Source organism: Equus caballus, chromosome 14, assembly GCF_041296265.1.
Source record: "Equus caballus isolate H_3958 breed thoroughbred chromosome 14, TB-T2T, whole genome shotgun sequence".
Taxonomy (NCBI): domain Eukaryota; kingdom Metazoa; phylum Chordata; class Mammalia; order Perissodactyla; family Equidae; genus Equus; species Equus caballus.
In genome coordinates this window covers 26821691-26849473 of record NC_091697.1, presented here as the reverse complement: position 1 = coordinate 26849473, position 27783 = coordinate 26821691, and the positions used below count along the sequence as shown (strand labels likewise).

General features: G+C 44.5%; 2 protein-coding genes across 2 annotated transcripts in view; one reads left to right on the top strand and one right to left on the bottom strand.

Moving 5' to 3' along the window:
* DOCK2 (dedicator of cytokinesis 2) overlaps positions 1 to 27783 on the top strand; it is a 404121-nt gene that overhangs the window by 171490 nt on the left and 204848 nt on the right. The window contains exon 27 of the mRNA XM_001500101.7: positions 1753 to 1848. Coding sequence (XP_001500151.1) covers positions 1753 to 1848 — 96 coding nt within the window. The remainder of the gene's footprint in view (positions 1 to 1752; positions 1849 to 27783) is intronic.
* Positions 18202 to 27783, bottom strand: part of INSYN2B (inhibitory synaptic factor family member 2B) — a 119022-nt gene continuing 109440 nt past the window's right edge. The window contains exon 4 of the mRNA XM_003362901.5: positions 18202 to 21222. Coding sequence (XP_003362949.1) covers positions 21036 to 21222 — 187 coding nt within the window. The 3' untranslated portion in view covers positions 18202 to 21035. The remainder of the gene's footprint in view (positions 21223 to 27783) is intronic.

Below are 27783 nucleotides of genomic sequence, written 5' to 3'. Positions count from 1 at the left end.
AATAAAAGGAGAGGGAAGGCAGGCAAGAGGCTCACCTGCAGCCAAGAAGTAAAGGGAGATGTTCTCTTCCCTGCCCCTGAGCATCAGGAGGAAAACGCCAGATGTGGGGGAAGGGTTGGATGGTGGGGGAACTCAAATCTAGCAAGAGACTGAGGTCTGGCTGGGCTTGATGGAGCATGAGAACTTGTCTCCATAAAGTATGTGCCCTGGTGGAGGCTCTGGTGGCAGAGGCTCTGCTGGTGAGCTCCACACGGCTGAGAATCGGGGATTAGCCAAAGTGCAGAAGGGAGTTGGGCAGAGAAAGCAAGCCAGCTCTGGGTTATTCATCGGGGATGCCAGTAGTCACTGAAAGCACGTTGGGAGGGGAGGACACTTTGTAATAAGCACGTCTTTATTCTTTTCCTTGCCCTCCCTCACTAGGAATCTATTTTCCTTTCGTTGGTGACATTAAGAGACAAAGCACAGTTAAGTTGAATGCAGCGAAGATTAATAGGTGCTTGTGAATGAGCGTGAGTGATCATCCGCTTTTTCAGCCACCATTTATTTAGCATTTGCTTTATGTCAGGCTCTGGCTAGGTCCTGGAGACACATAGGCTCTTCCCAAACCCCAGCCTCCATCTCCAGAGCTTCACTGTGTGTTGTATCATGATTCTCAGTCATCAGAATAGCCCACATGAAATTCAGAAATTACTGATGCCCGGGCTGTATCTCAGACCCACAGACTCTCCTGCAGCGGAATTCAGCACATGTACTTTTCCAGAATTGCATGTGTCACTTTTATGTTCACATCAACCTGGAAAGATCGGTGAGAGAAGCTTTCACATTTTATAGATGAGGAAATTGAGGCTCAGAGAGGTTAAGTGATAAGTGAAGTCACGTAGCTGGCCAGTGGAGAGTTGGCACTTATACCCAGAGCTGCTGAATTCAAAATCCCAGGGCCTTTCCACTGGGCCATGATCACCCTCCCAGGTATGCATGGATGTAACTCTTAAGTCTATGCCAGTAAAAGGATCTGAGAATGTAGGTGAATATGCACAAAACCCTCGCCTACCACAGCAAATGCTTGAAAAGCATCAGCAAGTCCTACACATTCAGTGACTTGTATTTAAAGTTAAAGTGGGCAGAACCCTGTAAATGTTACAACCTGGATCACCATGGATTTTCCCCAAATGCAGATAATGTGGCTTCTACTGCACAAGCACCTCTGTGGTTCCAGTTTCCATCACATAACCCAAGTTCTGGGCTCCAGAAACACTGCCTCCTCTATTTGTCCCTCCAATGTGGAGGGCATGGTGGCTTCCTGCCATTGCTAATCTCTGGGTTACCTTGTTTGGCATCTCAGCTTCTTCATCACCCTTATAATCAATTTCCTACATTAAACTCTCTCCTTATTCCAGGTTAGACTCCGACTCTTACACAGATGAGGAAACCAAGATTCAGAGAAGCTAAGTAACCTAGCAAACATAGCACACTAATTCTTGACAGAGTTGGTATTCTAAACCCAAAGTGTCTGATTCCAAAGCTGAAGCTCTTAATCACTGATTTAAGGTGGTTAGTGAAGCTCCTGGAGCCCAGTGCTAGCTGGTGATGGTGATGGAGATGGGATAACGATGACTACGGTGGCGATGATGACGGTGCTGGTGGGGGTGGTCTTGGTGATGACCATGTCTAACCAGTGTTGTGTGTCTTTGGGAAGAGGTGTGCAGATACAATGTCCCTGTTGTCACCCTGATGTCTCTGACTGTGTTACAGGCCTTCACCTATCACCACATCCAAGAAATCATGGTCCAGTTGCTTCGCACCGTGAACCGGACGGTCATCACGATGGGGCGGGATCACGTTCTAATTGTGAGTAGATCTCTTCATTTTGTAAACGTTTCAGACTGTTCAGGGTCAAGGAATGGATTTTCTGGAACACCAGATCATGTGGAACACCAAACGCCGATCCTTGCTTTATTTTGGAGTACAAGGGTCAGATTTTTCTGTTTGAGCTGGGGGAACATGAGAGTTAATTCAAGTTGCTGAAATGAAACAAGACATAGGACTTGTCTCCCGTGCTGCGTGTACCCGCAGGATGGGATGTCAGTGGTAAAGATGGAGAGGTGAGAGGAGCCTTTTGTGAGTGGGCAAGGCAGAATGTTCCAGTCCCATCCACCAGGGACCTTTCCTTCTGGCCTAGAGTCCAGCATTGCCCACTGTCAGGGTCCTGTGGGCTTGGTTTTCTAAGGGGCTTCGTTGTGGGTTAACTCTGCACATTGACGTCCATTAATTCAAGGTCACCGCTAAGTTTTGGGTTATTCTTCTGCGCAAACACAATATTCCAAAGATCAGGAGATTCCTGCCCCCTAGTCTGATTATTTTCCCTCTCCAGACACAGAGCCCACCTCTAACCCTTTAATCTTTGCCCATCTTACTTTAACCAAAGGCCAAAAAATTTAATGCTTACGGGGGCCAGTTGCCAACATAAATCAGTGTGTCCAAGAGTGACACTCCTCTGCTCACTCTCACCTGTGGTTTCCCATCTCACTCAGAATAAAATCCAAGCCATTGCTGAGGCCTGAAATGCCCTCTGCCCCTCTCTCATTCCTGTCCGTGTCCCCCCCCCCACATAAAAGCTGACCCCACCTGCTATTCCTTCTGCTTGGCCAATCTCTCCCCCCGTTCGGAGGGCTCATCCCTCCTGTTACTCAGATCCTGGCTCAGGTGTCGAGTAACCAGAGGCTTCCCTGCCCGACTGCCCCGAGTACCACACCCAGCATCTCTCTATCCTCTTCCAATCTCCACCCCTTGCTTCTTCTGTTTCTTAGTACTTATCACCACCGGAAATAGATATGTCCCTCTATTTATTTGTTTATTGTCTGGCTTTCCCTGCTAGAATATGAGTTCAGAATGTAAGGATTTTTGTCTGTTTTGTTCGTTTGTGTCTCCAGGCCCTGTGCCCGTGCCTGGCCTACAGGGGGTGCTTGAAATATACTTGTTGAATGAACGAGTGAGTGAACGAAGTGTAGCAGGCAGGGGCTCTAATATTTAAAGAAGACAGGTGCCCCTCAGCTCGGATCGACACCGCGTGGGACTGGATCATATAGTTGCCAAAACTCCCAACTTCTCTAGAGAAGCTGAAAACCTCCATACTTTATGTGAAATTTCCTGATGTTTAAGTGTTGGCAGCTAATTTAAAAAAATATTTATAAATACTCTATGATCCCCAAAAGCTGGATTCAGCTTCCAGAAAGTCGGTTTAGGAATCTCTGCTTTAAACTGGTGCAGTGCGGGCCAAGTGTGGGCATGCTGGTTGTCGGTACACTGTAACGCTGCTTCATGGATACAAAACGTAAGGTGCTGAGGGTTAGTCTAACGGTTGCCGGGCAAGGGTTTGATCCCTAGAAGCAGCAGAGTGTAACAATCTGCCTTAAACCCGTTTGCTTCTGTCTCCCCATGTCAACACCTGCTGACCTAATGCATACTGTGTCCACTTAAAGGAGCAGCGACATCCGCACAGAGCGCCAACTGTGCCAGGTGCTCTTGGGGCAGGGAGCTATGTAAATTGGTCTCTCTTGTTTGTCTCACTTACCATCCTTCTACCTTAGAAGTATCGTCATTTCTTGTTCAGTTACAAGTTTCCGTATCCATGGTTCCCATAACACGCCTTAGATAAGCATGTTATGACCTCCCTAATCTTTGTTCCTTCTCTTTGGGGCCAGACTTAAAGATGATCATCAATCCATTTGGCTCATTTTGAATACAGCAGGATCTTAGGTCTCTGTCTTTCCTTTCGAACAGTGATTTTTTAAAACAGTGCCCTCTTCATAGAAAGCACCAAATAACTAGTGTCTATTATTGTTTTCCTTTCTAGCTGGTAGAATGCCTCTCTCCGTCCCTTTGCATTATCAGCACAGGCAAGTGAGCACAGTTTGGCCCTCGTTCACTACAGCCAATTCTCTGAGCCTTTTATCTGATGCTCTGCTTGGTTGCTTGCCTTTACAACACACATTCCTCACTGCTGCCCTGTTAATCTTTGCCAGGACACTCCCCTACTCTAGAACATTCACTGGCTCCCCACTGTCTGCCAAATTAAGTCATAATTGCATTAACCTGACCATTCTCAGCTTCTGTGATTTGACCACAACCAAATTTTTCAGCCTTTTCATCTACTTTTCTCCATCCAAATATCCAGCCATAATGGATGTCTGGATATTGCCCAAACGTGCCTGGCACTTTTTCACTTTTATGTTGCTTTCTTTGTGGGGAATTCCTTTTTGTGCTTCTCAGTCTGTTGAAATCCTACCTACTCTTCAAGGTCCAGCACAAATGCATTCCTTATCAAGCTGCCCGGAATCTCACCAACCTGGGTGGGAGCTCCCTCCTCTTCTAAATCACACGGCTCTCTCTTCCTTTTTTAAAAAACAGTTTATTGAAGTATCATTTCAATACTTTAAAATTTAACCTTTGTAAGCATTGTTTGATGAGATTTAGCAAATTTATACAGTTGTGCAAATATCACCATGATTCAGTTTAGAACACCTCCTTCACCCCCCAAAGTTCCATTTCCAGTCACTTTCCATCCCATCCCTAACCACCCCCTGACCCCTGACCCCCAGCCCTAAGCAACCACTAATCTACTTTCTGTCTCTATAGATTTACCCTTTCTGGAAATTTCATGTAAGTCAAATCACACAATTTGAGGTCTTTTGTGTCTGGCTTCTTTTCTTAGCATAATGTTTTTGAGGTTCATCCATATTTTAGGATGTATCAGTACTTAATTCCTTTTTATTGCTGAATAGTATTACATTATATGAATATGCCACATTTTGCTTATCCGTTCTCTAGTTGATAGATAGTTGAATTGTTTCCAACTTTTGGCTATTATGAATAATGCTGCTATGAACATTCACACACAAAGTTTGTGTGAATGTATTTTAATTTCTCTTGGAGTGAAATTGCTGGAACATATGGGAAGTGTATGTTTAACTCTATAGGAAACTGCCAAACTGTTTTCCGTAGTGGCTGTACCATTTTACATTCCCACCAGCAATGTTATGAGGGTTCTGGTGTATCTATATCCTCACCAACACTTCACACTGTCAGTCTTTTGGATTGTAATGATTCTAGTGGATTTATAAAAGTTCTAGTGGTATCTCACTGTGGTTTTAATTTGCATTTCCCTCACGACTAACGGTGTTGAGCATCTTCCACGTGCTCTGCCTTTTTGAGTAATTTTTATCTGTGGGTTTGCCGTACACATCTTCTGTCTTGTAGCATGAGACTTTGAGGGTTAGATCCATCTGTAAAATGCGGCAACAGTAAACCTTCTTCACAGAGTTGCTGTGAGAATTAAATGAAATAATGCATGAGAAGCATTTGCATATGTTTCTTGTCTATAATATTCATTTATTTATTAACACAGTATTTTATAAGAACTTCTTATATTCTCCACACAAAGACTCAAAATGACTTAGGCATGGTCTGTGCCCTCAAGAAAACCAAGGCCTCTTCCCTAGGCTGTCTCTCAAGTATCCCAAACCCAACTCATCACCAGCCTCCTGGAGCCCACCCCACAGTTTCCCTGTGCTCGCTATCTCTGTCGATGGTCCCGATTGCCACTTCTAATATCCACTGAGTCCTGCTGTTTTCAGCACATGTGGCCTCAGTCCCTCCCCACCTGGCTCCCTCCTTTGCTCCCCGAACCCCTGCACACTCTCAGTTGTCAGGCTCGTTGTAAATAGTCTGTTGCAAGGTGATTTTCTGCTTTTGTGCTCTACCCCCCTACATTCTGTGAACCCCCTTGAGAGCAGGGACCATGTTTTACTCAGTCTCTTATCCTTAACACCCAGCAGGGTGCTTGGCATACTGTGGGTACTCAATAAATGTTTGTTGAGCAAATGAATGAGTGCAGTACTCCTTGAAAATGCTGTGCTGTGTCATACCTTCGTATTTTCGTATATGCTCTCCCCTCAGTTTAGACTGTGTTTTCTTCCTCAGCGAATGCTTTTTCTAACTGTCAGGAACCCTCATCTCTGGGAGTGTGGGAGCAGGGTAAAGATTGCCTGTCCAGACTTTGCTGCCCACCGGGCAGGTTCTGGGAACCTTGCACAGCTTCTGAGTTGCAAGCTGTGCCATTAGTCTCAATGGCTCTCGAGTTTGCTGGCATAATTACGAGATTGAGAGTGTGGAGAGGCGGGGGTACTGGGGGCACGCAGCGACACACCTCAGGAGCAGGAATGGGGCCGACCAGAAGGAAGGAATAAACGGCCTCTTCCTAAGCTATAGCTCCATTTTCATAAAATGGGCCTTTCCAGCAATTCCTAGAATAGAATTATCTCCTCCAAATTAAAGAAAATGATGTTGGAAAGTAATTACTCAGAGGTCAGTAGTCCCTGTCTCAGTGCTGAAGGCCCCAATTTAATTTCAAATTGAAATTTGACAAGGAGGAGAGATCCCCATTCCAACCATCACTTTTAATTTTCCAGATATGATTTTTATTGGTTAGTTTCCATTGCCTGGCAACATTAAACAATCAATATTTACGGCAAACCTCAGACATGTCTGGTACTATTTCTGAAATCCTGAGAAGGCCTGGATCAGGTCAGGGGCTCTGGTTGCTCTTGTCATTATGTGGGATTAAATAGTTACATTTTTTTTTTCTTATTTGTAGGAGTAGGAACATTGTGATAAAAGAAGTTAGCTATTAAAATTACAGGAACCACGTGCCTAGGATGGATCGCTTCTTGCACATAGTGCATTTTAATTCTCATTTGCTGGAAATAAGCATTCCTGATTTTTTCTGTAGATTGCCTCCCTGAACAATGAAGTGTTGATCGTGACAAACGAGCAAAAGGAAATTTTACAAAAACCAAAGGCAGAAATCTTTTACATGACTGCTGCCCTCTCTTCCTCTCTTTGCACAGTCTGATCTGTCAGATACGTGTTTGTTTACTTAAGTTACCAAGGACTTTGACTTTGATGATGTGAAATGCAGCACAGGTTGGTAGAAAGGACATTTTGGAAAAGGGAGAACAGGAGAAAGTCTCCACACTCATTCTGCAGGGACTCAGGTCTGTGACTTTATGCCAATTTCACCTCTCCAGACCTTGGTTTCTTGTGTGCGATGAACTCTTTTTCATATATCTAAGTTTCCTGGTTTGACCAATGCCTTTCCTCTTTCCTTATCTCCCAAGCTCCTGAGTCAGGGACAGAAAATAGATTTTGCTCCATGTGCCAACTCTGGCTGCCTGTCGCACTGCATTGAGACAGATTCAGAGGCTACATCATGGCTCAGTGGGAAGAAGTGATGAATTGATTAGTAATGTCTGTCATAAGCATAGTATCGGAGAACAGTGATGTATGCAAGATACTTGCAAATCTTATGTATTGACTGAAATCATTGGTGTTTTTCTGGCCAGTCCAAAAGCTCTTGTCTAGCCAATATTCTCTTCCACATAGTCTTGGTTCCGTTAAGAAGGCTGTGGTGTAAGAGGAGAAGAGTAACGGAAAAAACCAATCAATCATCTGAGAGCTTACATTTTACCAGGGAACGGTTCCTACATACAACATGTCAAATTTGATCAAAGTTGCAAAGATGCACCATGATGTTGTGTCTGTAAGAAAGGGAACATGCTACCAATTAAACAGTGACGCCATGGGTTATTATTGCATTGATTGTAATCTTCAGAGACGTTAAAATATAAAAAGGAAAGTTTGACTAAGAATCCCTGCCGTGTGAGGAGCACATCTTTGAGTCCTCACAGGTAATTATCATCATCTCCCATTGTTCAGGAGGATAGATTGACTGAGCGTCAGAGGATGAAAGCATCATGGCCAAAGTCACACAGCTAGTAGCAAGGCGGGACATGAATGGGATTTCAGGCGACAGAGCGTGTACACTGTGCTGTCCCGTACGTCTCAGAGCAGTGTGAGGAAAAATTTCCAGGTCTGTTTGTGCAGGTGAGGGGTGTCTCAGGGCACGCTCCTGGCCAGTGCACCCTGCTGCTGACTGCTCTGGAGATGGCTGCCCCCCGTCCAGCCTCCCCAGCACCGGAGACGGACAATCCCATAAGCACTGCCAGAAGCTCTCGGAAGGGGACCGATCTAGTAATTTTGTTGAAATTGGGATCTAGGTTTTATTTCGGATAGTTAAAATGAGCCTCTGGGTGATATATTTTGGGCCTAATTACCCTGGTTTTTGCAGAGGAGTCTGTAGAATGATTAAATAAAAGTAAATGCAGTTGGCATCATACCGGCTCCAGACGTTCAGAGCAGTTTGTCCAAAAAGGAAAAAAAAAGAGTGGAAATTATCCCATCCTCCACTGCTTCACCTCACAACAGCACTGAAGACTCCAGAAAACACCCGAGTCATCAGAGTCAGAGTTTTTAAGCTCTGATTTCACTTTCCAAAAGGCAAATGGCCCGTGTACGTGAGCACTTTCTGCCACACTGTGAGCCCACAGACTCATAGCAAAAGAGTTGGTGCCAATCCACTCAACTCCGTCCCATGGAGAGCAGGGTGAGGACAGTCTAGGACATGAGGAGGTGGCGTTCCCAGCTGGTAGTGGTTGCTTGACTCTTGAACTTCACTCAGAAACCCAACAACTTGTTAAAAACAATATTTATAATAAAGCTATGATTTATTGAGCAGATAATCTCTCCTGTGTCCCAGGCAGAAAGCTAAGCACCTTACGTGTTTTACCTCACTTAACCTGCATCAGGTACTCATAGTTATACATGAGATAACTGAGGCACAGAGAGGTTATGTAACCTGTCTATAATCACACAGCTTGTAGGGGCTGGCCTGGTGGCACAGTGGTTAAGTTCACACGTTCCTCTTTGGTGGCCTGGGATTCACCGGTTCAGATCCTGAGTGCAGACAAGGCACCACTTGGCAAGCCATGCTGTGGCAGGTGTCCCACATATAAAGTAGAGGAAGATGGGCATGGATGTTAGCTCGGGGCCAGTCTCCTCAGCAAAAAGAGGAGGATTGGTGGCAGATGTTAGCTCAGGGCTAATCTTCCTCAAAAAAAAAATATATATATATATATAATCACACAGCTTGTTAGTGGAAGAACAAGGATTTGAGCTCAGGCAGTCCTGTTTCTAGAGTCCCTGCTCTTAAATAGCATATTATGCACTCCTACACTATTAATATCTTAAGTTGTTCTTTAGGCATCAAATATTTTGCAAGTAATAACGGACACCTTAAACCCAGCTGCTACCCTGCCTAGACCATGGAATCTAGTGGGATGATCTATGTGGCAACTTTCAGAAACCTATAAAATGGCACAGAATGTTTGGTGGTTTTGTGATAACAAAGATATCTTTAGGATTAACTCTTCAATTCTGGTAATTGAACCATAAAACCCTATAAAACCAGAACAAGAAATTTTGCTTTACTTAAGTGTTGGCATTTATGAAACAGCAGGTGTAACAGAAGACAAAGCCAGAATGGAGACGTGGAGGTTCTAAAGGGATCCGGAGGGAGAGGGAGTCTCCTCCTTCCACATCCAGCTCCTCTCCAGGCTCTGTGCATTCTAGTTCCTAAAGGCCCTCAAATCCAGATGCCTCTCTCACCTCCGATGCCACTAGCCTGGCTCTGGCAGTGACCATCTCTCACTGCTGCCATTGCCACATCCTCTAATGAGATACACTGTCTCTTCTCTCCTCCCTTTTGAATTTTTCCTACTGTCATCAACATGGTCTTTTAAAGTAGGCTTCCCCTGGTGAGGAAGCATCAGTGGCTCTCCCGCGGCCGAGGATGCAGGTCCTGCTACCTGCCACAGCCCTCAGGGCGCCCAGTCTGGCCCAGCCTCTCTCTCCTACCTCCTACTCTTGTGCAAACTCAACAAACTGCTCTGTCAGTCCAAGAATGCTCCTTTTCTCCTCTGTGCCCTCCTGAATGCCAGTCCATCTGTCGAGAACACACTCCTCTTACCTTTCTTTTCAAGACCTTCTGCCTCACAAACTCCTCCTCCTCCTTCATGTCTTGGCCTGGGAGGCACATCTTGACCCACATTCCACTCAACCAAGTTCAGACCCCTGTGCTCTCTTCAGCCTGCACCTCCCTCACGGACTCATCATACTGTTGTAAGAGCGTCCTTCCCGGCAGTGCAGAACAATGTCTGTCTTCATCACTTCTGCATCTCCAGGAAACACGGGTTCCCGGCAGACGGGATGACCTCAGTGAATGTCTGCTGAGGAATGAAAGATTTCTGCTATCTATTTTATTTACATCCAAACCATCATTCTTTTCCTTAACATCTAAGTGTTACTTGCATTACCCTTATAAAGTGTTACTATTATGACTCTTATGTTGTGATTAGGCTTGGAGAGTAAGGAGGAGAGAGAATTGTTGTTGAACAACTGGACCGAATGGAAAGGGAACAGGGGAGTATTCATTCATTCTCTTCAGAGGATGCGTGTGTCAGTAATAATAACCGTGAACATTTCTGGAACACTTGTTGTATGACACACATGGTACTTTAAGTGCATTATCACATTTAATCTGCGAGGTTGGCAAAAATTATCATCCCCTCTCAAAGAGGAAGGAGCAATCAGAGGGTTTAATTCCCTTGTCCAGCATCCTATGCCTGGGAAGGAAAAAGCTAGTGTCCATACCCAGGTCTATGGGGTTCAAAGGCCACATTCTTAAGCATTTTGCTATACATGTCTAAGAAATTGTTTTCTTGAGATAAAATTAACTTAATTAAGAAGTTTCCTGAGAGAAAGAGTGTGTGTGTGTCTGTGTGTGTATGTGTGTGTTAGGAGGAGATCAGGGTGTGAATCAGATTACGAAAGAGGATAAACATTATATAAGAGACCTGAAATTCCAGTTGGTAACCAAAGATGGCATCATTAACTTGGGGGATCTTGCTGTTTGATATGGTAATGTGGATGGCGCATGTGTCCCGTGGGTGGGGAAGCTTTGCTTTAGTAGGGACTTTGGTAATTGCATATCAAGGAGTTGATGGCCTAAAATATATATGCAGAATATGGATTAGTGTCTCACCTCCCAAGGAACCCATAGCATACACGGGTAGAAGTCAGTTCTCAAGGTAGACTCCATGGGGCTGGGTCTCGTTCTCGCAGGATGTGAACAATTTGAGTAAGTGGAGAGGAAGTGTTAGGGCATTGTGCTCGCGAGCAGCATTTCTCGCCTTATCTCCATCTCCTGGTCTGTGAGAACTTCTCTCATTCCTCAAGATCGTCTTTCTTCGGTGACCTCATTGTTCTCTGTCCATTTTTCAATTACGGCATTGCCGTGTTGTAAGGGAATTTTCTCCCTGCCTATCCATGTTCCACAGTAGACTAAGATCCTTGAAGAAAGGGACTGTGTCCTATTATTGCTGAGGTTCTTGTCCGTAGGCCCAGGTCTCAGCGTGTAGCAGGAGCTTATCCAAGCTCTGCGTGTAAATGAATGGAAAGAACAAACTAGTTGAAAGTACAAATTAACGTCTAGCTTTAAAAGAATTGATATAAAAAAACAAGATGACAAAAGATTTGTTTCATGTTAGGTTTTCCCTTAGGATCTTTTTTATATAAAATCCCCAAATACTTTACTAGCCCTGTGTGGTAGAATTCCTTTAGACAAATTAAAGTTTGAGAGCTAGGGCATTAAAAGAGCTGGTTTTATTTTCCAAACCTTCCTTCTGTTCCATGATGAACCACAGAGATGGAAATTATGAGGAAATACGAGGTTCCTAAATTTGTTAAAATGGCTCCTGTATTCTCCCTGGTCTGCCAGCCCAGCAGACTTTTGCTCTGAGGAGAGAGCGCTTCCACATAATACATGCGCTGCAGCTGCTGCCATGATACTTTCGCACATGGCTCAGGAACCCATGCCTCGTGGTCCTGCAGGAGGTGAGCTTGGGCCCTGCAGAAGCTGAGGCCCATGCTGGGACCTCCACTGGCCACCCATGAGAGGGCAAGGCAGAGATCAAGTCTGGGAATTGTACTGCGAGTACTCGGAAGTGCATGACCAGTACGTCCTCATCCTAATGAAATTGCTTCCAAATATCTCAGTGCCTTTTGGCTTCTGTTAGTGGAGCTGGACAGATCTGATTTTGAACAAGTGATTTTAAGTGTGTTCTTAAAGGTAAGACTCCACGGTATCTCCTGTTCTATTTCCTGGCCCTTGGAGGATTTTAGAAACGTTAGGACTTTGGAATGTCTGCCATCGGGCCATTGACTGAGCACGCTCATGCCTAACATTGCTTTCTAAGGGCTGTGGAATTGGGGCGCAAAGTATGGAGTTTGAAAGGATTTTATTGGCTGGGAACTGGTCCTCCTTTTCTCAAGGAGTGAGGAGGCCTTATTTCATAGCCAGACAGTCTCTTCACTTCACAGTTCTGCTCTTCAGTTTCCTTCTCTGTAAAATGGGGCTAATCATGGCTGTTACCTGTCGATCCCATGGTGAAAAAGGGAAGAAGGGCTTAACACACAGAAGGCCCTTGGTAAATAAGAGCCTTTATTGTTCTCCTTGAGTGCTGTGGCCTCCTACTTTGACACAAGTGTAATGGATCAGATTACAACTATTTTATGGCCCTGACTTGGGAGCTCTCCTGGATTTGTGAAGTAACATTAAACTGTTGCTGTGGCTGGGCTGTGAATAAAGTCCCCTTGAGGTGAATCGGCCACAAAGGCTTGAATCCCAGACCAGAGGAGAATTCCATCAGGGAGTGCCCTCCCCTGGGACTGTTGTTGAAGGCTGGAGCTGCCGGTGGAGAAACCCTGTTGGAACAGCTGCCAGTGAAACAGGCCGCAGGTCTCTGGTCCCTGTAGTCCCTGCCTAGGGCACTCGCTTTTTTAACTGACTCAAAGGAATCAATTCTGCCAAATGATCCTTTAAAATCAGCACCAATTTTTCTAGATTTATGCTACATTCATACAGTGATGCATATGTGCAGATATTAAATATTTATGATGTGTTTTAATAACATGAGAACGTTATATGACTTAAATATAAAGGCTTACAGGAATAGAACAAGAAAAACAACAAGAAAGTCATCAGGGACCCTAAAGGTCAGGGAAAGAAGAAATGTGGCCGTGGATCTCCCAAGGGCAGACCTGAGGACGCTGGTCTGAAGCTTAAATTATGCTGGTATCTTCTGCTTAAAGGACAGGTGATTTGTACATTTCTGTAGTTTCACCTTTTCTGAAATGATTTTGCTTCCCTTTTATAATCAGGAAAAAAATGCCTCAAACACTGTTTCTTTAAAAATAGGAATTAATGAGGTGCTCAAACTTACTGAAGCCTTTTCATGTATATAATTTCTCTTTTCTTCTAACCAGCCTGTGAAGTCAGAAAGGCAAATGGTTTCATTTTAAAGACAGAGGTGGGGGACGGAGGTGAAGGTGCTTGTTCAAAATTGTGCAGAAAATCAGGGGCAGAAGTCAGGACTCCTGGCCTCGTCCTGATCTGTCTCTCTCCACCCTGGACTGTTTTGCCTCTTAATGTTTTCATCTCCATATTTTCTTCCAACTCATTCAACAAACATCTATGAAGCATTTACAACATCTCAGGCAATGTGATAACCATTCGGAGGGGCCCAGAGCTGCAAACGGCAATCCCATCCCCCAGGACTGTGCTCCCTGGTGGAGAAGAGAGGGAGAAACTGACAAAAGAAGTGCCAAGATAATATAAGCAGCAGCCTGTACAAAGCCCCGTGAATCCTCAGAGGACAGAGTGACTGATCCCATGGCAGGGGCAGGGGATGATCAGAAAAAGTGACAGAGAAGAGGTGACATTTAAATTGCAACTTGCTGTGTGGCTTAGGAGTTAAGAGCCAAGCTCCTAAGTTCGGCAGACCTTGAAAGAACTCTAGCCTTCAACCACTTCATACTTGTGGACTTTGACAAATTGCTCATCTCCCTCCAAGCCTCGATTATTCTTCTGGAAAATGGAGGTAATCATAAGCTACCTTGTAGTAACTTTTGGAGGAATAAATAAGATAATGAAAGCAAAGCGTTTAATAATACCCCATTGTAACTTCAGGAAACTAGAGCCTTTATTATCATGATTAGTAATAGTATGGCTGCTATTCGTTTATTCCCCAAAAATGAAAATTATTTCCCAAGGTAGGTAGGTAATGGAACAGTGTCCCAGGTAGATGGAACAGCATATGCTAAGTCACTGATGTGTATTAGTCTCTGACTTTTTGGAAAGTGGTAAGGAGATGGGTATAGGGGAAAGTGGGGTAGTAGGAAGTTAGGCTATACATATTAGGTTGGAGTCAGATTGTAAGGACCCTTGTTTGCCATGGGAGAAGTTTTATGCTCTAGGATGGTGGGGGTGGAGGGGAGTGAGATTAGAGATATAAAAGCCAGAGAATGACACGGCCAGGTGTGTCTTAGAGAGATCCCCAGGCGGCTGGGAGGAGGCTGGATCTGAGGGAGCTGGAAAACGGTAAGGGAAAGCAGACGTTGAAGGCCAGTGCAGTGGTCCACGTGGCACAGACAAGGGCTCCTGATGTGGAAGTCTTTCGCTTCAATCCAACAAAGACTTCCTGGACTTAAGACTTTACAAGGTGAGGAAAGCGATTCCTACTCTCAGGACATTGAATGTATAGTGGGAAAAGGGGAAGAAAACTAGAAACAGCTATAATTGGGGACAAATAATCATCACAAGAGAGTAACAAGGACAGCATTAAGAGGGTCAAGAGGAGAGGGTGTGATGTCCAGGTGGGCGAATCGAGAAAGGGCATGTGTTCCTCCTGCCTGTGGGGTGGGTTCAGTGTGCTGGCTGCAAGAGCCCTCTGAGCCACTCTTGCCTTCAACAATTACGTGACTCAGCGCATTTGGCTCAGGAGAAAGCAGACTTTTTTGTCAGCATAACCAAGGGTGTCACAACACTGCGTGTGCTACCTGGAAACCAAGCCCAAGCACCGAGGAGAGGTCGCCGTGTTTAGCTGATGATTGAAAATACATATATATTGAGGTTCTGCCAGGAGAAAAAAAATTCAGGTTTCATCTGAGTGAAATTTAATATAATACAGTTATGGATTCTGAGAATTTGTGAAAGCCATTCATGAATATAGAGCTTTTATTTGCTTTGTTGCAAATAATTCTTTGGCGTGATGCTTATTGTCTTTTCATTTTCATTGTGGTATCCAAGGCAAAATGCTCTGCCCAAAATGCTTCTTTAGTTAGACAGACCCTGTCTCCTTTAAATTGCATTTTGTCTGAAATGGACTAGGTCACATGTAATAAATTCTGGCATTTTAATGGAAACATTACAATGAAAATAGTTAACAATCTGCTTTAATTTCAAAACTAATTTTCTCTTTCATATGGTAAGGCAGTATCTTGGTAAAATGTGCAAAATGCATTGGGATTTAATTATGGTGGCAATTTGTTCTGAAACAAGGTTAAGCTGGGCTGTCGCTATTCAGGATAAAGGTGTTGCGGGGGTGGTGGTAGGGCAGGATGGTAGTGGCTTGATGTCCCTGGGTCCTGAATGCCGTGTGGACCACAGTGGAATTAGAAGCCCTGGGCACATTAGCTGCTGAAGGCTCTAATTAGTGGAAGGCTGGATGCTCCTGGGTGCACAGACAGAGCCTGTACCCACCCATGTATCAGCCCCATGTGAGGACTGACAAAGAAAAAACTGGAAATCATTTCTTCGTGTCTCTCCACTAACATTTCATTCATTAACTTAGTCTTACAACAAATATTTGAATCCCATTGAGCTAAGTGCTGGAGATACAAAGGTGAGCAAAAATAAGCAGGGTTCCTACCTTAGGGAGATTATAGGCTAACAAAAGAGAAATACATTCATCAAAGAATGACACAAATATATGTACAAGGACAACTGTGCCAAGACCTTTGATGGAGGAGTCCCTGGTGTCAGTTGAGTGTGTTAAGAGGGGTATTTGGTGTGGTCTAGGGCAGTGGTGGTGGTAGTCATGGAAGGTCTTACCTGGGGAGTCCCAGCAGAGCTGGAAACTTGGGCAGAGAGGATGGCGTGGTGGGGATTACTCCAGGCAAAAGGAAAAGTGTATACAGAGCCTTTAGGGAGGGTTGCGGTGATGGGTCTGAGGAACTCAGGGTGGCTCAGTGTGACTGGAGAGCAACAGCGCCCGGGCCTGTGACGAGAGCTTCCACAGGAGAGGCCTGCAGGGCCTTCTGGGCCTTAGCGACAGACCTGGTCTTACTTCCTAAGTTTATTGGGAAGCCCTTGAATAGTTTTCAGTCAGAGTGTGACATGATTCAGAGCTAAATTTTGCAATGATTGCTTCACTGCTGCTTGGAGAATGTGCTGGAAGGGAAAGAGAGTGCATGTGAGGAGACCAGACAGGACGCCTCTGTGGGGGCCGGCTGAGGGAGAAGGGGGTTTGGAACAGCATGCCAGTAGGGGAGAGGCACGCCTACCTTGGAACCTGACTTAGTTGGGCGATGAGGAAACCAAGCTCTCGGTTTGCTCTCCATGGACTCAGGGTCCTGTAGGAGGCAGAAGGAAATCATAGATTTGGGAAACCACAGGAGTGGGGTGGTAGACATGATCAACAGGTGTTCAGGCTGTTAATTGGTTGAAAGAAGATGGGGAGGAAGTTTAGATGAAAGTTCCCAAAGAGGGGGTTATGACCATTAAGCCCGTCAGACATGGTTTGAGCCAAACTTTAACAGCGTTGGGTATGGATTTGTCCCTCAGCTCTTTTTATTGTGAGCCACGCTTGATTGGCATTATAATCATTAAACATCTATGTTTCTTGGAACTTAAAAAAAGAAATATGTTTTTAGCAAACAGCAAGTTGCCTCAAGCAGCTTAAAATGAGAGACTTTTCAAGCAATGGCTATATTAAGGCCTCTGCTCAGCTAACGAAGAAACTACCTGGAGCTCAGAATGGGTCTCAAGTCTAGTGTCAGTGGTTCCCGGAACTGCCCTGAGCCGTGATGTCCAGTAGGCCCTCACTCATTCCACCCCCGACTACATTGCTCCCGACGCTCACTAACCCGCGTGATTGCTGCAAACCCTGGGATCAAGCCTTCCTTAATTGCCATATGCTTAAAATAGCAGGGACCGGCTTCTTGCAGAGTCTTTCACTTCTCGGATATTTGATTCCATGCGTCAAGAACCCTTCATTCCCCAGAGTGCTATGCTGTGCTTTCTATGCCTGTGAATTCTCCCAGGTCACTGAGGACTTTGTTACTTAAGGTTCATTGTCATGGTTTCCAGTCTTAATAAGGCCAGGAGGAGTGCATTGCTTATCAACACTGCTTTTTCCCCTGAGAAAATTTTAAGCCTGTTTCTGAAAACCCACTGCAGCCCCATGAAGGCGTCTTCTGACCTCTCTCCCAATTAACTTCAATCAACAAATGAATGAACATGCATTTATTGAGCACCTGTTGCGTACCCTATATTGTACTCATGACTTTCTCCCACTTAATTACCAGGACTCCCTTGTGAGGCAAGGTTTATATGAAAAGGAATCAGAGGCGCTCAGAGGTTAACTTTCCCGAGGTCACCCAGCAAAAAAAAGGTAGCGGAATAATATCAAACTCAAGACTTCTGATTCTTTGTCCAGCTGTTTTTCCCCTCTAAATTGGTAAACAAGCTGGTTTTAGAGGGCTCATGGACAGTGTAGGAAAGAAATTTGAAACACACGATGGGAAAGTTGTTTTCTTTTCAGTTCTCTCTCAAACATCTCAGTTAGTCAAGTAGAAAATGTGTTTGGTGTCCAAGGGGCTTTAGCATGTGTTGAATATTTGCTAATTTCCCTTTTTAACAAAGAGAGCTGGACTCAGACTTAGTGCCTTCAACACTCCGCAGTCTCTAGCAAGAATTTAATAAAATTATTTTGATTTCATCTTCCATTTTTGGAACCTCATATTGGTTTTCCTCATGGTGGTGATATAAAGTTGCCTTTTAAGGAAGAAAATTATGGGAAAAATAATTAAAGAAAAATATTGAAAAATTATAGTTCAGGCGTAAGGGCAGAATAATGCTGTAGATAATAACTGTGCATCCACCTGCATGAGGCTGCGAGCTGCTCCCCTGATTCACACAGCCTCCCCTGCTCCCAGGACACGTGGGCCTTCGTGGGATCATTGTGGCGCTGAGTTCTGAATCTGTTCTTTGCTTATTTATTTCCTTGGGAAACATATAGAGGCCATTATAATGACAACTGTTGCTGTCATTAGGACCACGGAGGATCATTCTTAAGTTTAAATTTTACAACCCAAATCCACCCAAGCTAGTAATAGAGTCTTAAAACCTAGGAAAAATATTTAAGTTTATTGCAAAAGATAATATCCCATTTAAAACATTTTAGAAATTTACAAAACCTTACATCAGTACATAGTTTTTAAGAAGGTGCTCCACAGATGAGCTGGTATTCAGTTCCAAGTATAGTGAGTATGCATTTTTTTTTTAACTACAGAGAAAGCAGCTACATAAACTCCTGCAACTTAAGTTGATGTATTAGTCTTTTTCCTTTCAATTTTATAAAAGTAATTTTTGCTAAATTAATATCTCTCCATAAAACCGTATAACCTCAAGTACAGCATTTCTGTATACTATCACGGTAGATGTTACATAATATTTTACAAAGAAGCGATTTGCACACGAGTAGATGAGTATAGAGTTTTGGTATATGTATATATGTTTGCTTGTTTGTTTTCAAACATAGAGATGGTTGTTTTTGTTTAGCAGGAAGGTGTTTACTGAATTCATTTCCCTCCTAACGATTTTAAAGGTTCTGTTTTCAGAAGAGACCTCCTTCCCAGGTTCAGGTCCGTGGCCTGAGCAATGCTGTGTTGTGCTTTGGTATAGAATCATTATAGCCTAGTTTGGCTTTATTTCTAGAAATGTCAACAATTTCCAATCCCGATTTTATTTAATTCAGTATCAATATAAATCTATGGCAACATAGATGTCTTAATTATCCAGGGGCTGGATTATCCTGTTTGTGTGAGTTACCCCAGACACCTCTTCATCATTCCAGGCTAACTTTGGCAAATGACCCAGCTCGGCTCTGGGTCATTCTGCTCATTTGATGTTGGAACATGCACAGAACTTATAAAGTAGGTAGAGTAGGTGTTTATATCTCCTTTCAAGAATGGACGAAACAGGCCCTGAAAATTTAAGTAATTTGCTCAAGGTTAGTGAAATAGATTGTTCTGTTGCCTGGGTCTCTTAATTCCAGGAACAGGATTGTTTTGATTGTAGTGTGCTGCCCGAGAATACAAATTAATTTGAAAATTAGCGTAAGCAAAGCAAATTAAGATGGAAGCTTTACTACAAGATAAAATTGTATGAGAGATCCCAAATGATTTTGCTGTATTGGATTATGCTCTGTGCTCTTCTTTTCCATTGTTGGGGCCAGCTGAGAGCTGATTGTATGGGTACAGAAAGATCTGTGGCTGTTAGCCAGTAGTAGCATATCTTATTAAAATGTGGCTTCTTAAGTATGACAAGTGTATTTATCTTAATTCTAACTTAACATTATGGATTCCGGTCCCATTTTGTGGGTTTAAACATTACACTAGAAACGGAACAAGAACATCTTGAATGACATTCCAAGACTTAAATAGTGCAAGCCGAGATTCCTTGCCAAATGTCCCTCTCCCTCTCGCTGAAATAGCTTTGCGCACTGCAGCGCTGTGACAGGGGAGGGTGCAACTGCTGGAGTGGTTTGCTCAATTAGTCTCAATTTGCAGTGGGGTACGTACATCCCACGTTCACCTAGGATGCTGCGCTCTGCAAAGACGCTAACTCAGACACCCGATCTTCAGCAAAGGGGATTATGAAATGCCTTCTTCCCTGAATGCATGTTGAGCCGGGGGATCCCTTTTCTAAGCAGCATCACTCCAAGCACAGGCTGGTAGAGAACTTAACGAGAAGGAATATGAGCCTTACCAACCAACCTCTCATCCCCAAGAGTATGTAGCAATTACTTAATTATATTACTTTGGTAGTTTGCTCAGCCGTGCAAGTTTGACTGGACCCACATGTATGGAAGTCTTGTCAAAAGAGTGAGCCAGACTTTAAAGGAATTGAGACTTTGGGAAGGAGAGGTCTTTAATACTAAAATGGAAAGAAATATATCCTCATCTCTCGTCCTCCTTCTCCAGTCAGGTGACCATTGCCCGGTCACCAGGAAGGGCGATTGTGTAGACTCATATACTTTTGAACCAATCTACAAGACTGTTGCAAGGATGAATGGACAAGAACCAGTGTTGTGTTTTATCTTAGTCTTATTTATGTTACTGGTGAGATGAAACAGACAGACAGGATCCTGGATCTCATGATCTTAAATGTTGCAGTGAAATTAACTGTGGAATCTTAAAGCTCAAACTCAAACCAGATCTCACCCATTTGTCAGGCGGTCCCAGGCCCAGGCTGAGAAGCGTGATGGTTTAAGTGGGCCCTGGAGCAGCTACAACTGCAGGGTAGTCACACCAACAAGTTCCTTGTACCCTGCGGTGACATCACTCTGCCATGGACTGCAAGGCCCACACAACATGCAATGACAAATCCTTGATTTTGGACCAAGGGGCTAGTTAAACATGAAAATGACCCAACCCACCAGGTGATCTTGCATGTTTATGCCCTGTCCACTTCTCTTGTGCTTGTGTATGCCAATATCTTAGAAAACTGCCAGTTTATGTATCTAATTTTTTCTGTAGTTTCTGCTTATAACCCTACTCTAGCTTTCTGCTCTGCACAACATTTTTCTTCTTTCTTTTGGGATGATGAACTCAGGATGGAAAGGAAGCACTTAGCATCACAGAGGTATTGGAAAGTGCGAAGGAGGCTTTGCTCATGGTAGGAATCCAGACTCGCAAACCAGGATGTGGCCTGGTTGAGTGTGACAAGGAACTAGGCAAGTGGTCACTCTAGGGTCTGTGAAGTCCTCAGCAAGCAATGGTGCTCACTCAGGTGAGGTTGGTGGTCAGGTGTCCTGCAGTGGCTTTCCCATTTCTCAGGTCGCAGGTCAAGAGGCCCACAGCCTGGGGCCTTTGCTAAGAAGCAGAGAAGGCCTGAGGGCAGTGGTTTCCCCACCTCAGGGAGGTATGTGGGGAGGGCAGAGGGAAGGGTCTCAGCCAGCTCAGATCCACCAGAAGCATTTCTTCTTCACCTTCTTGGTTTTCCGCCTTAAGTCCTGTTTCTCAGGAACCGGGGGTTCTGCTGGGGACTTTGGTGGGGGAGATGCCTCCTCAACTGGTTCCGCTTCCTCCATACTCTGTAGAACTTCATGGAACCTGCCTTCCTGCTGCCGAAAATCATACTCTACACTGAAAAACACAGAAAGGAAAAAAGGAAAGTAAATTCAAATCAGCAAATACTGATTTAGCATCACCAAGTGTCCAACTGACATGGAAGAGCACGGGCTTTGAGATCAAGTCCCAGGTGTTTAGGTACCTACTGGCTGTGTGACCTTGGGAAAATTGTGCCACCTCTCTGAACCTCCAGTTCCTCCATTGATTGAATTGGCATCTGTAATGCTTTCCTCTGGGGGATGTTCTTAAGTTTAAATGAGGCATATAACGTGGCAGCCTGATGGTAGGTGTTAGTAAATATTGCTCCAATCTCTCTCTCACATTTGTTTCATGCTTCTAATTGTTAATTCTTTTTACACGTTATGCATGAAAACTGCCTCATTATGCAAGATTTAAATAATACGGTGGAATATACAGTAAAAACTGACAACTCAGTTTCCTCATCTATAAAATGGACATAATAGCACTATCTCAAAGGCTTTCTTTGGAATTAATATGCATATTAAGGAAGTGAAGAATATAAGTGAAGTATTTAGTGCCTGGCATGTGGTAAGCCCTCCATGTATGTTAGCTTCTATTACTGTTATTATCGTCATCATCAACTTTACTACCACTACTATGTTATGTCTTGCTCTTTGCCTTGCTTCTCAGCTCAACAGTGTATCTTGGAGAGCTCTACACATACGCTTTCCTCATAAAACATTTCATCAATGCAGACATGTTTAAACATTCTCCTTTGATGGGCATTTCCTAATCTCCACTTTTTTGTTTTTTTGCTATTTTGTTTGTGTGTTTTGGAGTCGTTAATGTACAGGCTCCATTGTATTGTCTATACACAAGTCTGTGTGGAACATGATGCCATCAGGGACCAGGGTTCCCAGAGATTGAGAGAGTCGGAGAGTAGGGAGTGCAGAAGCTCTGGCCTGTGCACAGGGGGTGCTCACGCTCCCCCAGATCTCTGAGGGTTTGGGAATTAGGCCAGCAGGTGTCAGGGACTGTGAGCCTGCTTTAGAGCCAGGCCAGAAAGAACGAATCCTGCAGACATCCCTGCAGGCTGTGCCTGGGCTCCCTCTGCCATTAATTGTCTATTTCCTCCCTAGGAGATTTACTTCTGGAGGAGTTTCCAGGGCCTGGACTTGTAAAAGGCTCTTAAGCTTTTAACTGTGTTTGTTACCTGGTTGCATATTAGAACTCTCAGAGGCCCAACCATGAGGAGCCAGTGTGGGAGCGTGGAAAGTGGAGGAAATGCAGAGTCACGAAAACAGTGCATTCTCCTTGCTTAGTGAGGAGGAAAATGGAATGTTTCATGAGGAAGACGAAAAGACCCTGCGTTGGTTTGTGATGTAGCATGACTGGCCAAAGCCTTTTTACCCAGCAAGGGCTGAAAAGGAGCTGTCATTAAAGGGGCGCTTGTCCTTGTCTGCTATCCCCACGTCACCTCCCAGACACCCAGGAGTAAACGCTGCTGAAAAGGCAAATCGTGATTGCTATGCATGGCTAACGAAGCCCCAGACGGTGCCTTGTCACTGGGCATTCTGAGATGGGATAAGCTGAAGAGTCAAAAGAGCCAGGAGGCCTGTTTTGTAGCCAGACCGATGGGGTATCAGTGCTTAGGGAGCATCGGGGAGGGGTGTCTGATTACTTTGTTTCTGTATTTTTGTGTGTGTGTGTGTGAGGAAGATTGTCACTGAGCTAACATCTGTGCCAATCTTCCTCTATTTTTTGTATGTGGGATGCCACCACAGCATGGCTTGATGAGTGGTGTGGGTCTGGACTCGGGGATCCAAACCTGCAAACCCCTGGCAACCAAAGTAGATGTGTATACTTAACCACTACGCCGCTGGGCCAGCCCCTGTTTCTGTGTTTTTGATAAGCTTCACCCACATTTTCTTCTCTGTGGCTTATATCCTTTCACTTTCTGTTCCTCCCTGGTCCCCTATATAGGGACATACTTTTGGCTGGGTGACCTATATAATGGATGAAACACAGGCTGTGTTTTTCAAAGTAAAGCTCCACAACTGATTAGCTGTGAGATCTTGGGGAAGTCATTTCTCATTTTCAAGCCACAGTGTCCTCATCTGCAAAATGAGAATGGTACCCATTCATAGGATCTCAGTGAAGTTTAAACAACATAATGCATGTACAGCACTCAGCTCAGAGCTAGGCACCAAGTGTTCAACCAGTCATTCAACCAACATTTATTGAATACCTCCCATGTGCCAGGCTCTATGCTAGGTGCTGGAGGAGGAGTGGTAGAGACGAACAGACAGCCAGACATTACCCCTGGCCTCCTGGCACTGCTAGTCCAGTGGATCTTTGTCCTCAGTAAATGCTAGTCAACATCAAGACCTATTAGAGACTTTCTAGCTAAAGCCTGGGATTTGCCAAGTTGATGAGCTGAGGCTCCCACTTCCAGGATGTGCTACCCGACGCTGCATCCCTTTTTTTTTCACCTTTTTCTTTTTTTTTGAGGAAGATTAGCCCTGAGCTAACATCTCCTGCCAATCCTCCTCTTTTTGCTGAGGAAGACTGGCCCTGAGCTAACAATTGTGCCCATGTTCCTCTATTTTACGTGGGACTCCCGCCACAGCATGGCTTGAAAAGTGGTGTGTAGGCATCCGAGCTGGCAAACCCTGGGCCACCGAAGCGGAACGTGCGAACTTAACTGCTGCACCACTGGGCCGGCCCCTGCACCCCTTTTTTTCTCTGGGTCTGAGGTGTGTTTCTTTTTGCACCTCACTTTCTCCAGTAGAAACTTAAGCAGATAGACTCAGAAGCTGCCGAAAAGTTGTCTCTGAAAAACCTTTGCATTGCTTCAAGGAAGGAATTTAAAGCAGTGAGTTGCAAACTCTTATTCTTACCCCCTCTAGCACTAGTTCACAGATAGGGAACATCTACGTTCAGTTCTCCTGGCTCCTGAAATAGCCCTGCCTCCACCCCCACTCCCCCACCCCCAAGGCAGAAAAAGAACCTTCATCCTAGAGCTCCAGATGGAGCCAAAGAGGGGGTACATCCTGCTCATTCTAGGAATTTCCTACACTGTCAGATAGAGGACATTTCATCCATTCATCCAGCCAGCCAGCCAGCCATCCAACCATCCATCCACCCAGCCAGCCAGCCAGCCAGCCAGCCATATAACCACCCATCCATCCATCCTGCACTGGGCCTGACACTGTGCTCATTTGCAGTGACACAATAGTAAGGTAGACAGACATGGATGCTACTCTTGTGGCTCTTACTTCCCAGTGTGTGAGAGACAGATGATTAAACTAAAATTGCTTTAAAAATATCCTTTGTACTTATCTCAACTACTCTTGGTTTCCAGCCCTGCATCCAAACACCTGCACCAAATTATCTGAGCACACATGTGAACCAGCCTCCTTCTCCTTCTCTGTGACATTTCTCTGACTTCATAATTCAAACATATTGATATGACAACAACAACAACAAACCAACTGAGTTCGTGAAGACTCACAACAGTGTCCTAATGCCAATTAGAAAAAATAATGCTCTGAGTGATTCCAGAATGTGTACAGGACTGGCAGGGCTGGGGAGAGAAGAGCCAGGAGACAGAATGTAAACTCTGTCTCATCGTCACAATTTAAAGTGCAGCCCAATATAGAGAATACATAGAGCAAGGTCTCTCAAGTGCAACTCTCCTGGGTTTGAACTGAGGCTGCACCGCTTACTGGTCGGGTGACCTTGGGAAAGTTGCTTCTCTTTCTGAGACTCAGTTGAAAACAGGGGTTATGAAGCTGCCTCACTGGGTAGTTGTGCAGGACACAATAGCAGGTGAAATGTCCTCAGGTAGGATATGCTCTCTGCCCACTCCACTCTTCACTGTCTTTCGCCTTCCTAGCTTAGGGACTGAATGCCTCACCTCCTCACTCATACCTTCAGCTCTTCAGTAATTGTACACCTTGCCAGCAACATCACTGTTCACTCCTCCCCTCCACGCACATTCAGGGAAGAATACACTCTTTATGTTTCTATGGAAACTCCACAGGGTTCCATTATAATCATTGGGAGTGAGGGAGCTCCTCACCCCACTCTTGCAACTGCCCCCACTGATCTTGACAATTAAAAGGGGATTGAAAGTGACTTTCTTTTGAAGGCCAGGCAAATAGCAGAGTATAGAGAAGCATGTGTACTTTGGAAAGAAATTGATTAATGTTTTTTAGCCCAAAGCAATTTATTAACATAAAGGAAAATTGTCACTTTTCTTCTTATTCATCCATTTGACAAACTACTGTTTAGTTTGGAGGGGAGAACAGAGAGTATATTTTGTTTTGGCAGGAGCTGCCTTATAAATGGGCAGGGGCCAGTGCCCTCGCTCATCTGTGCTTCATCTCATGGCTGGGTAGAGAAGAGGAACTAATCCTCAACTTCCTGCTTAGCCAACCCACACTATATTCAGCCACCTCTTGAAAAGGGGCCTATGTTGTCTATTCAGTGAGACTTTAAGTCCATTCTTAGCAGAGGGTTGTTTGTAGGTTCTGGGGAATGACTCTCTGCCTTGGGTTTGGTATCCAGGTAGAATACCGGTAACTTTTCCAACCTCACCTCTCCTTCTCTCCTTCCTCTTAATCTCTTGACTCTTCATAATCAGGATTGCTGAGTGCTTAGTTTATGCCGAGCTCTGGCTCACAGTGAGGGGCAAATGGTGGTCAAGGAATTGTTGCAACACGGGATTCAGGTCTAGAGCCATTGAGATAGTCCAGAGTATTCAAGGGCTGTGAGGTTGGTCCCCTGAGGATGAATGGACTACCTGACACGTAGTTCAGGGGTGCCCAGCTCACTATCTGGGGAGCCTTAGAGCCCTTCACATCCAAGATGTCTGAACATGGTGCCACTTTGCATTTAGAAAGTGAGTGTGTGTAAACCAGGAATGGAAGAGAGCTTTCAGGTTTCCCTCGTGAGGACACCTCACTAATCTAGCTGGCAGATCAATGCTCCAGCCATCGTGCTAGGTGAAAAGCAGAAGGATGTTTTTCTAGGTAATTGGAAACGGTAAGAAGCCTAAGTTGTGGGTTGTCGAGAAGAAGAAACAGTGAGAAGCAAAAAGTAGATAAATACATAAGCAAATAACAGAGCAGGTTCTGGATGCAGTATCTTGGCTGGGCAAACTGAAGCTGGGTAAGCCAAAAGGAGAAAAAAGTTTCTATAGAAACAAACAAACAATAGAACCCTCTTACTTTTATATAGCACTTTCAAATTTGCAAACTCTTCAGACCTGTGTTTTCATTTTATCCTCGTGATGGCCCAGGAAGATGGGAAAGTTGTTATCCCCATTGAACAGACAAGCAAGTTGGCAAAAGGAAGTCATACCATGAGTCATGATCAGAATCCAAACCTGGTTTCCTAACTCCTGGTCCTTTGTTTTTCCTAATGAGAGATTAAATGTTTTAGCCCAGGGCCTGGCTGGTACCAGGGTCTTACTCTAAGAAGAAGAAAGAAAGAACCGGAGAGTACCTGGACCATGTTAAGTTAGGGCACATAGTAATTTAAATGAGTAATAATAATCATCATTAGAATATGAAGACAAAGGAGGAAGCGGACTATCATTTATGGAGTGAAATCTCTACTATAGATACTACACTACCAGTTTATGAGTTTTCACGCATCTCATGTAATTCTCACAGCCCCAAGAGATAGAAAGTATTATCTTCATTTCACAAATGAGGAAACTGGGCCAAAGAGAGGGTAAATATTCTGCCAAGAGCACATTCTAGTAAGTGACAGAGCCAGGCTTTGAGCCTAGATTGTCTGACTCCACAGCCTCGACACTAAGCTATACTGCACAGGAAGAACACAGTAGTCTTTATCTGTGTGAGATCCTAATTGCAAAATATGTGTGGAGTGGGGTTTTTGAGGTGGTGGTGACCAAGGCCTGGTGTGCCTAAATGACCTCGCAGCCCCCTGTGGAGCCAGACCCAACCTGGAGTCAGGCTGCATGGAGGACCCTTTATGACCCAGCTGACTAGCCCACCCTGCAATAGTGTGTCTAGATTGCAGGGCAGTTCTGACAGGGAGGCTGGATGCCCAGAGAAGATGGGCACCCCCTTAGGAGGCAGCTTATTCAAGGTAATATCTGGGCTCAGCGATCTGGGGTCTGGTGTAGGCTGCTGTGGTCTGCTGTGGGCCCTCTGCACTTGCTTCTTAGCAGGTGGGTCTTGCTCTTTTATAAAGAGACATAGTGGTGAGCCACTGCCATAAACCATACACTCCAAGAAAGTTGGCTGAGAAATTCATGATCCAGGGCTTCTCCATGAAGATGAAATATCTTCCGAATCACTCTCCATCTCTTCTCCATCTCTGTTGGAGCATTTCTGTGGCCCCTCTCCCCATAGAACCCAAGGACTCCACAGATTTATTGACCTCCTACAACTTTCTTCTCTAAAGAATTAGCTGTAAGGATCAATAGAATCAGCAAGGGTAGTTTGATTCCTTGTCCACTCGGATAAATCATGCCACCTTGGATAGTATCTTTGGGGAAGAATTACAGTCTAGGAAAGCAGAAGCTTTAGTTAGTTTGTTTTTTCTTCCCCAAGCCTGGAAGGGATGTTTTTCCTGAAA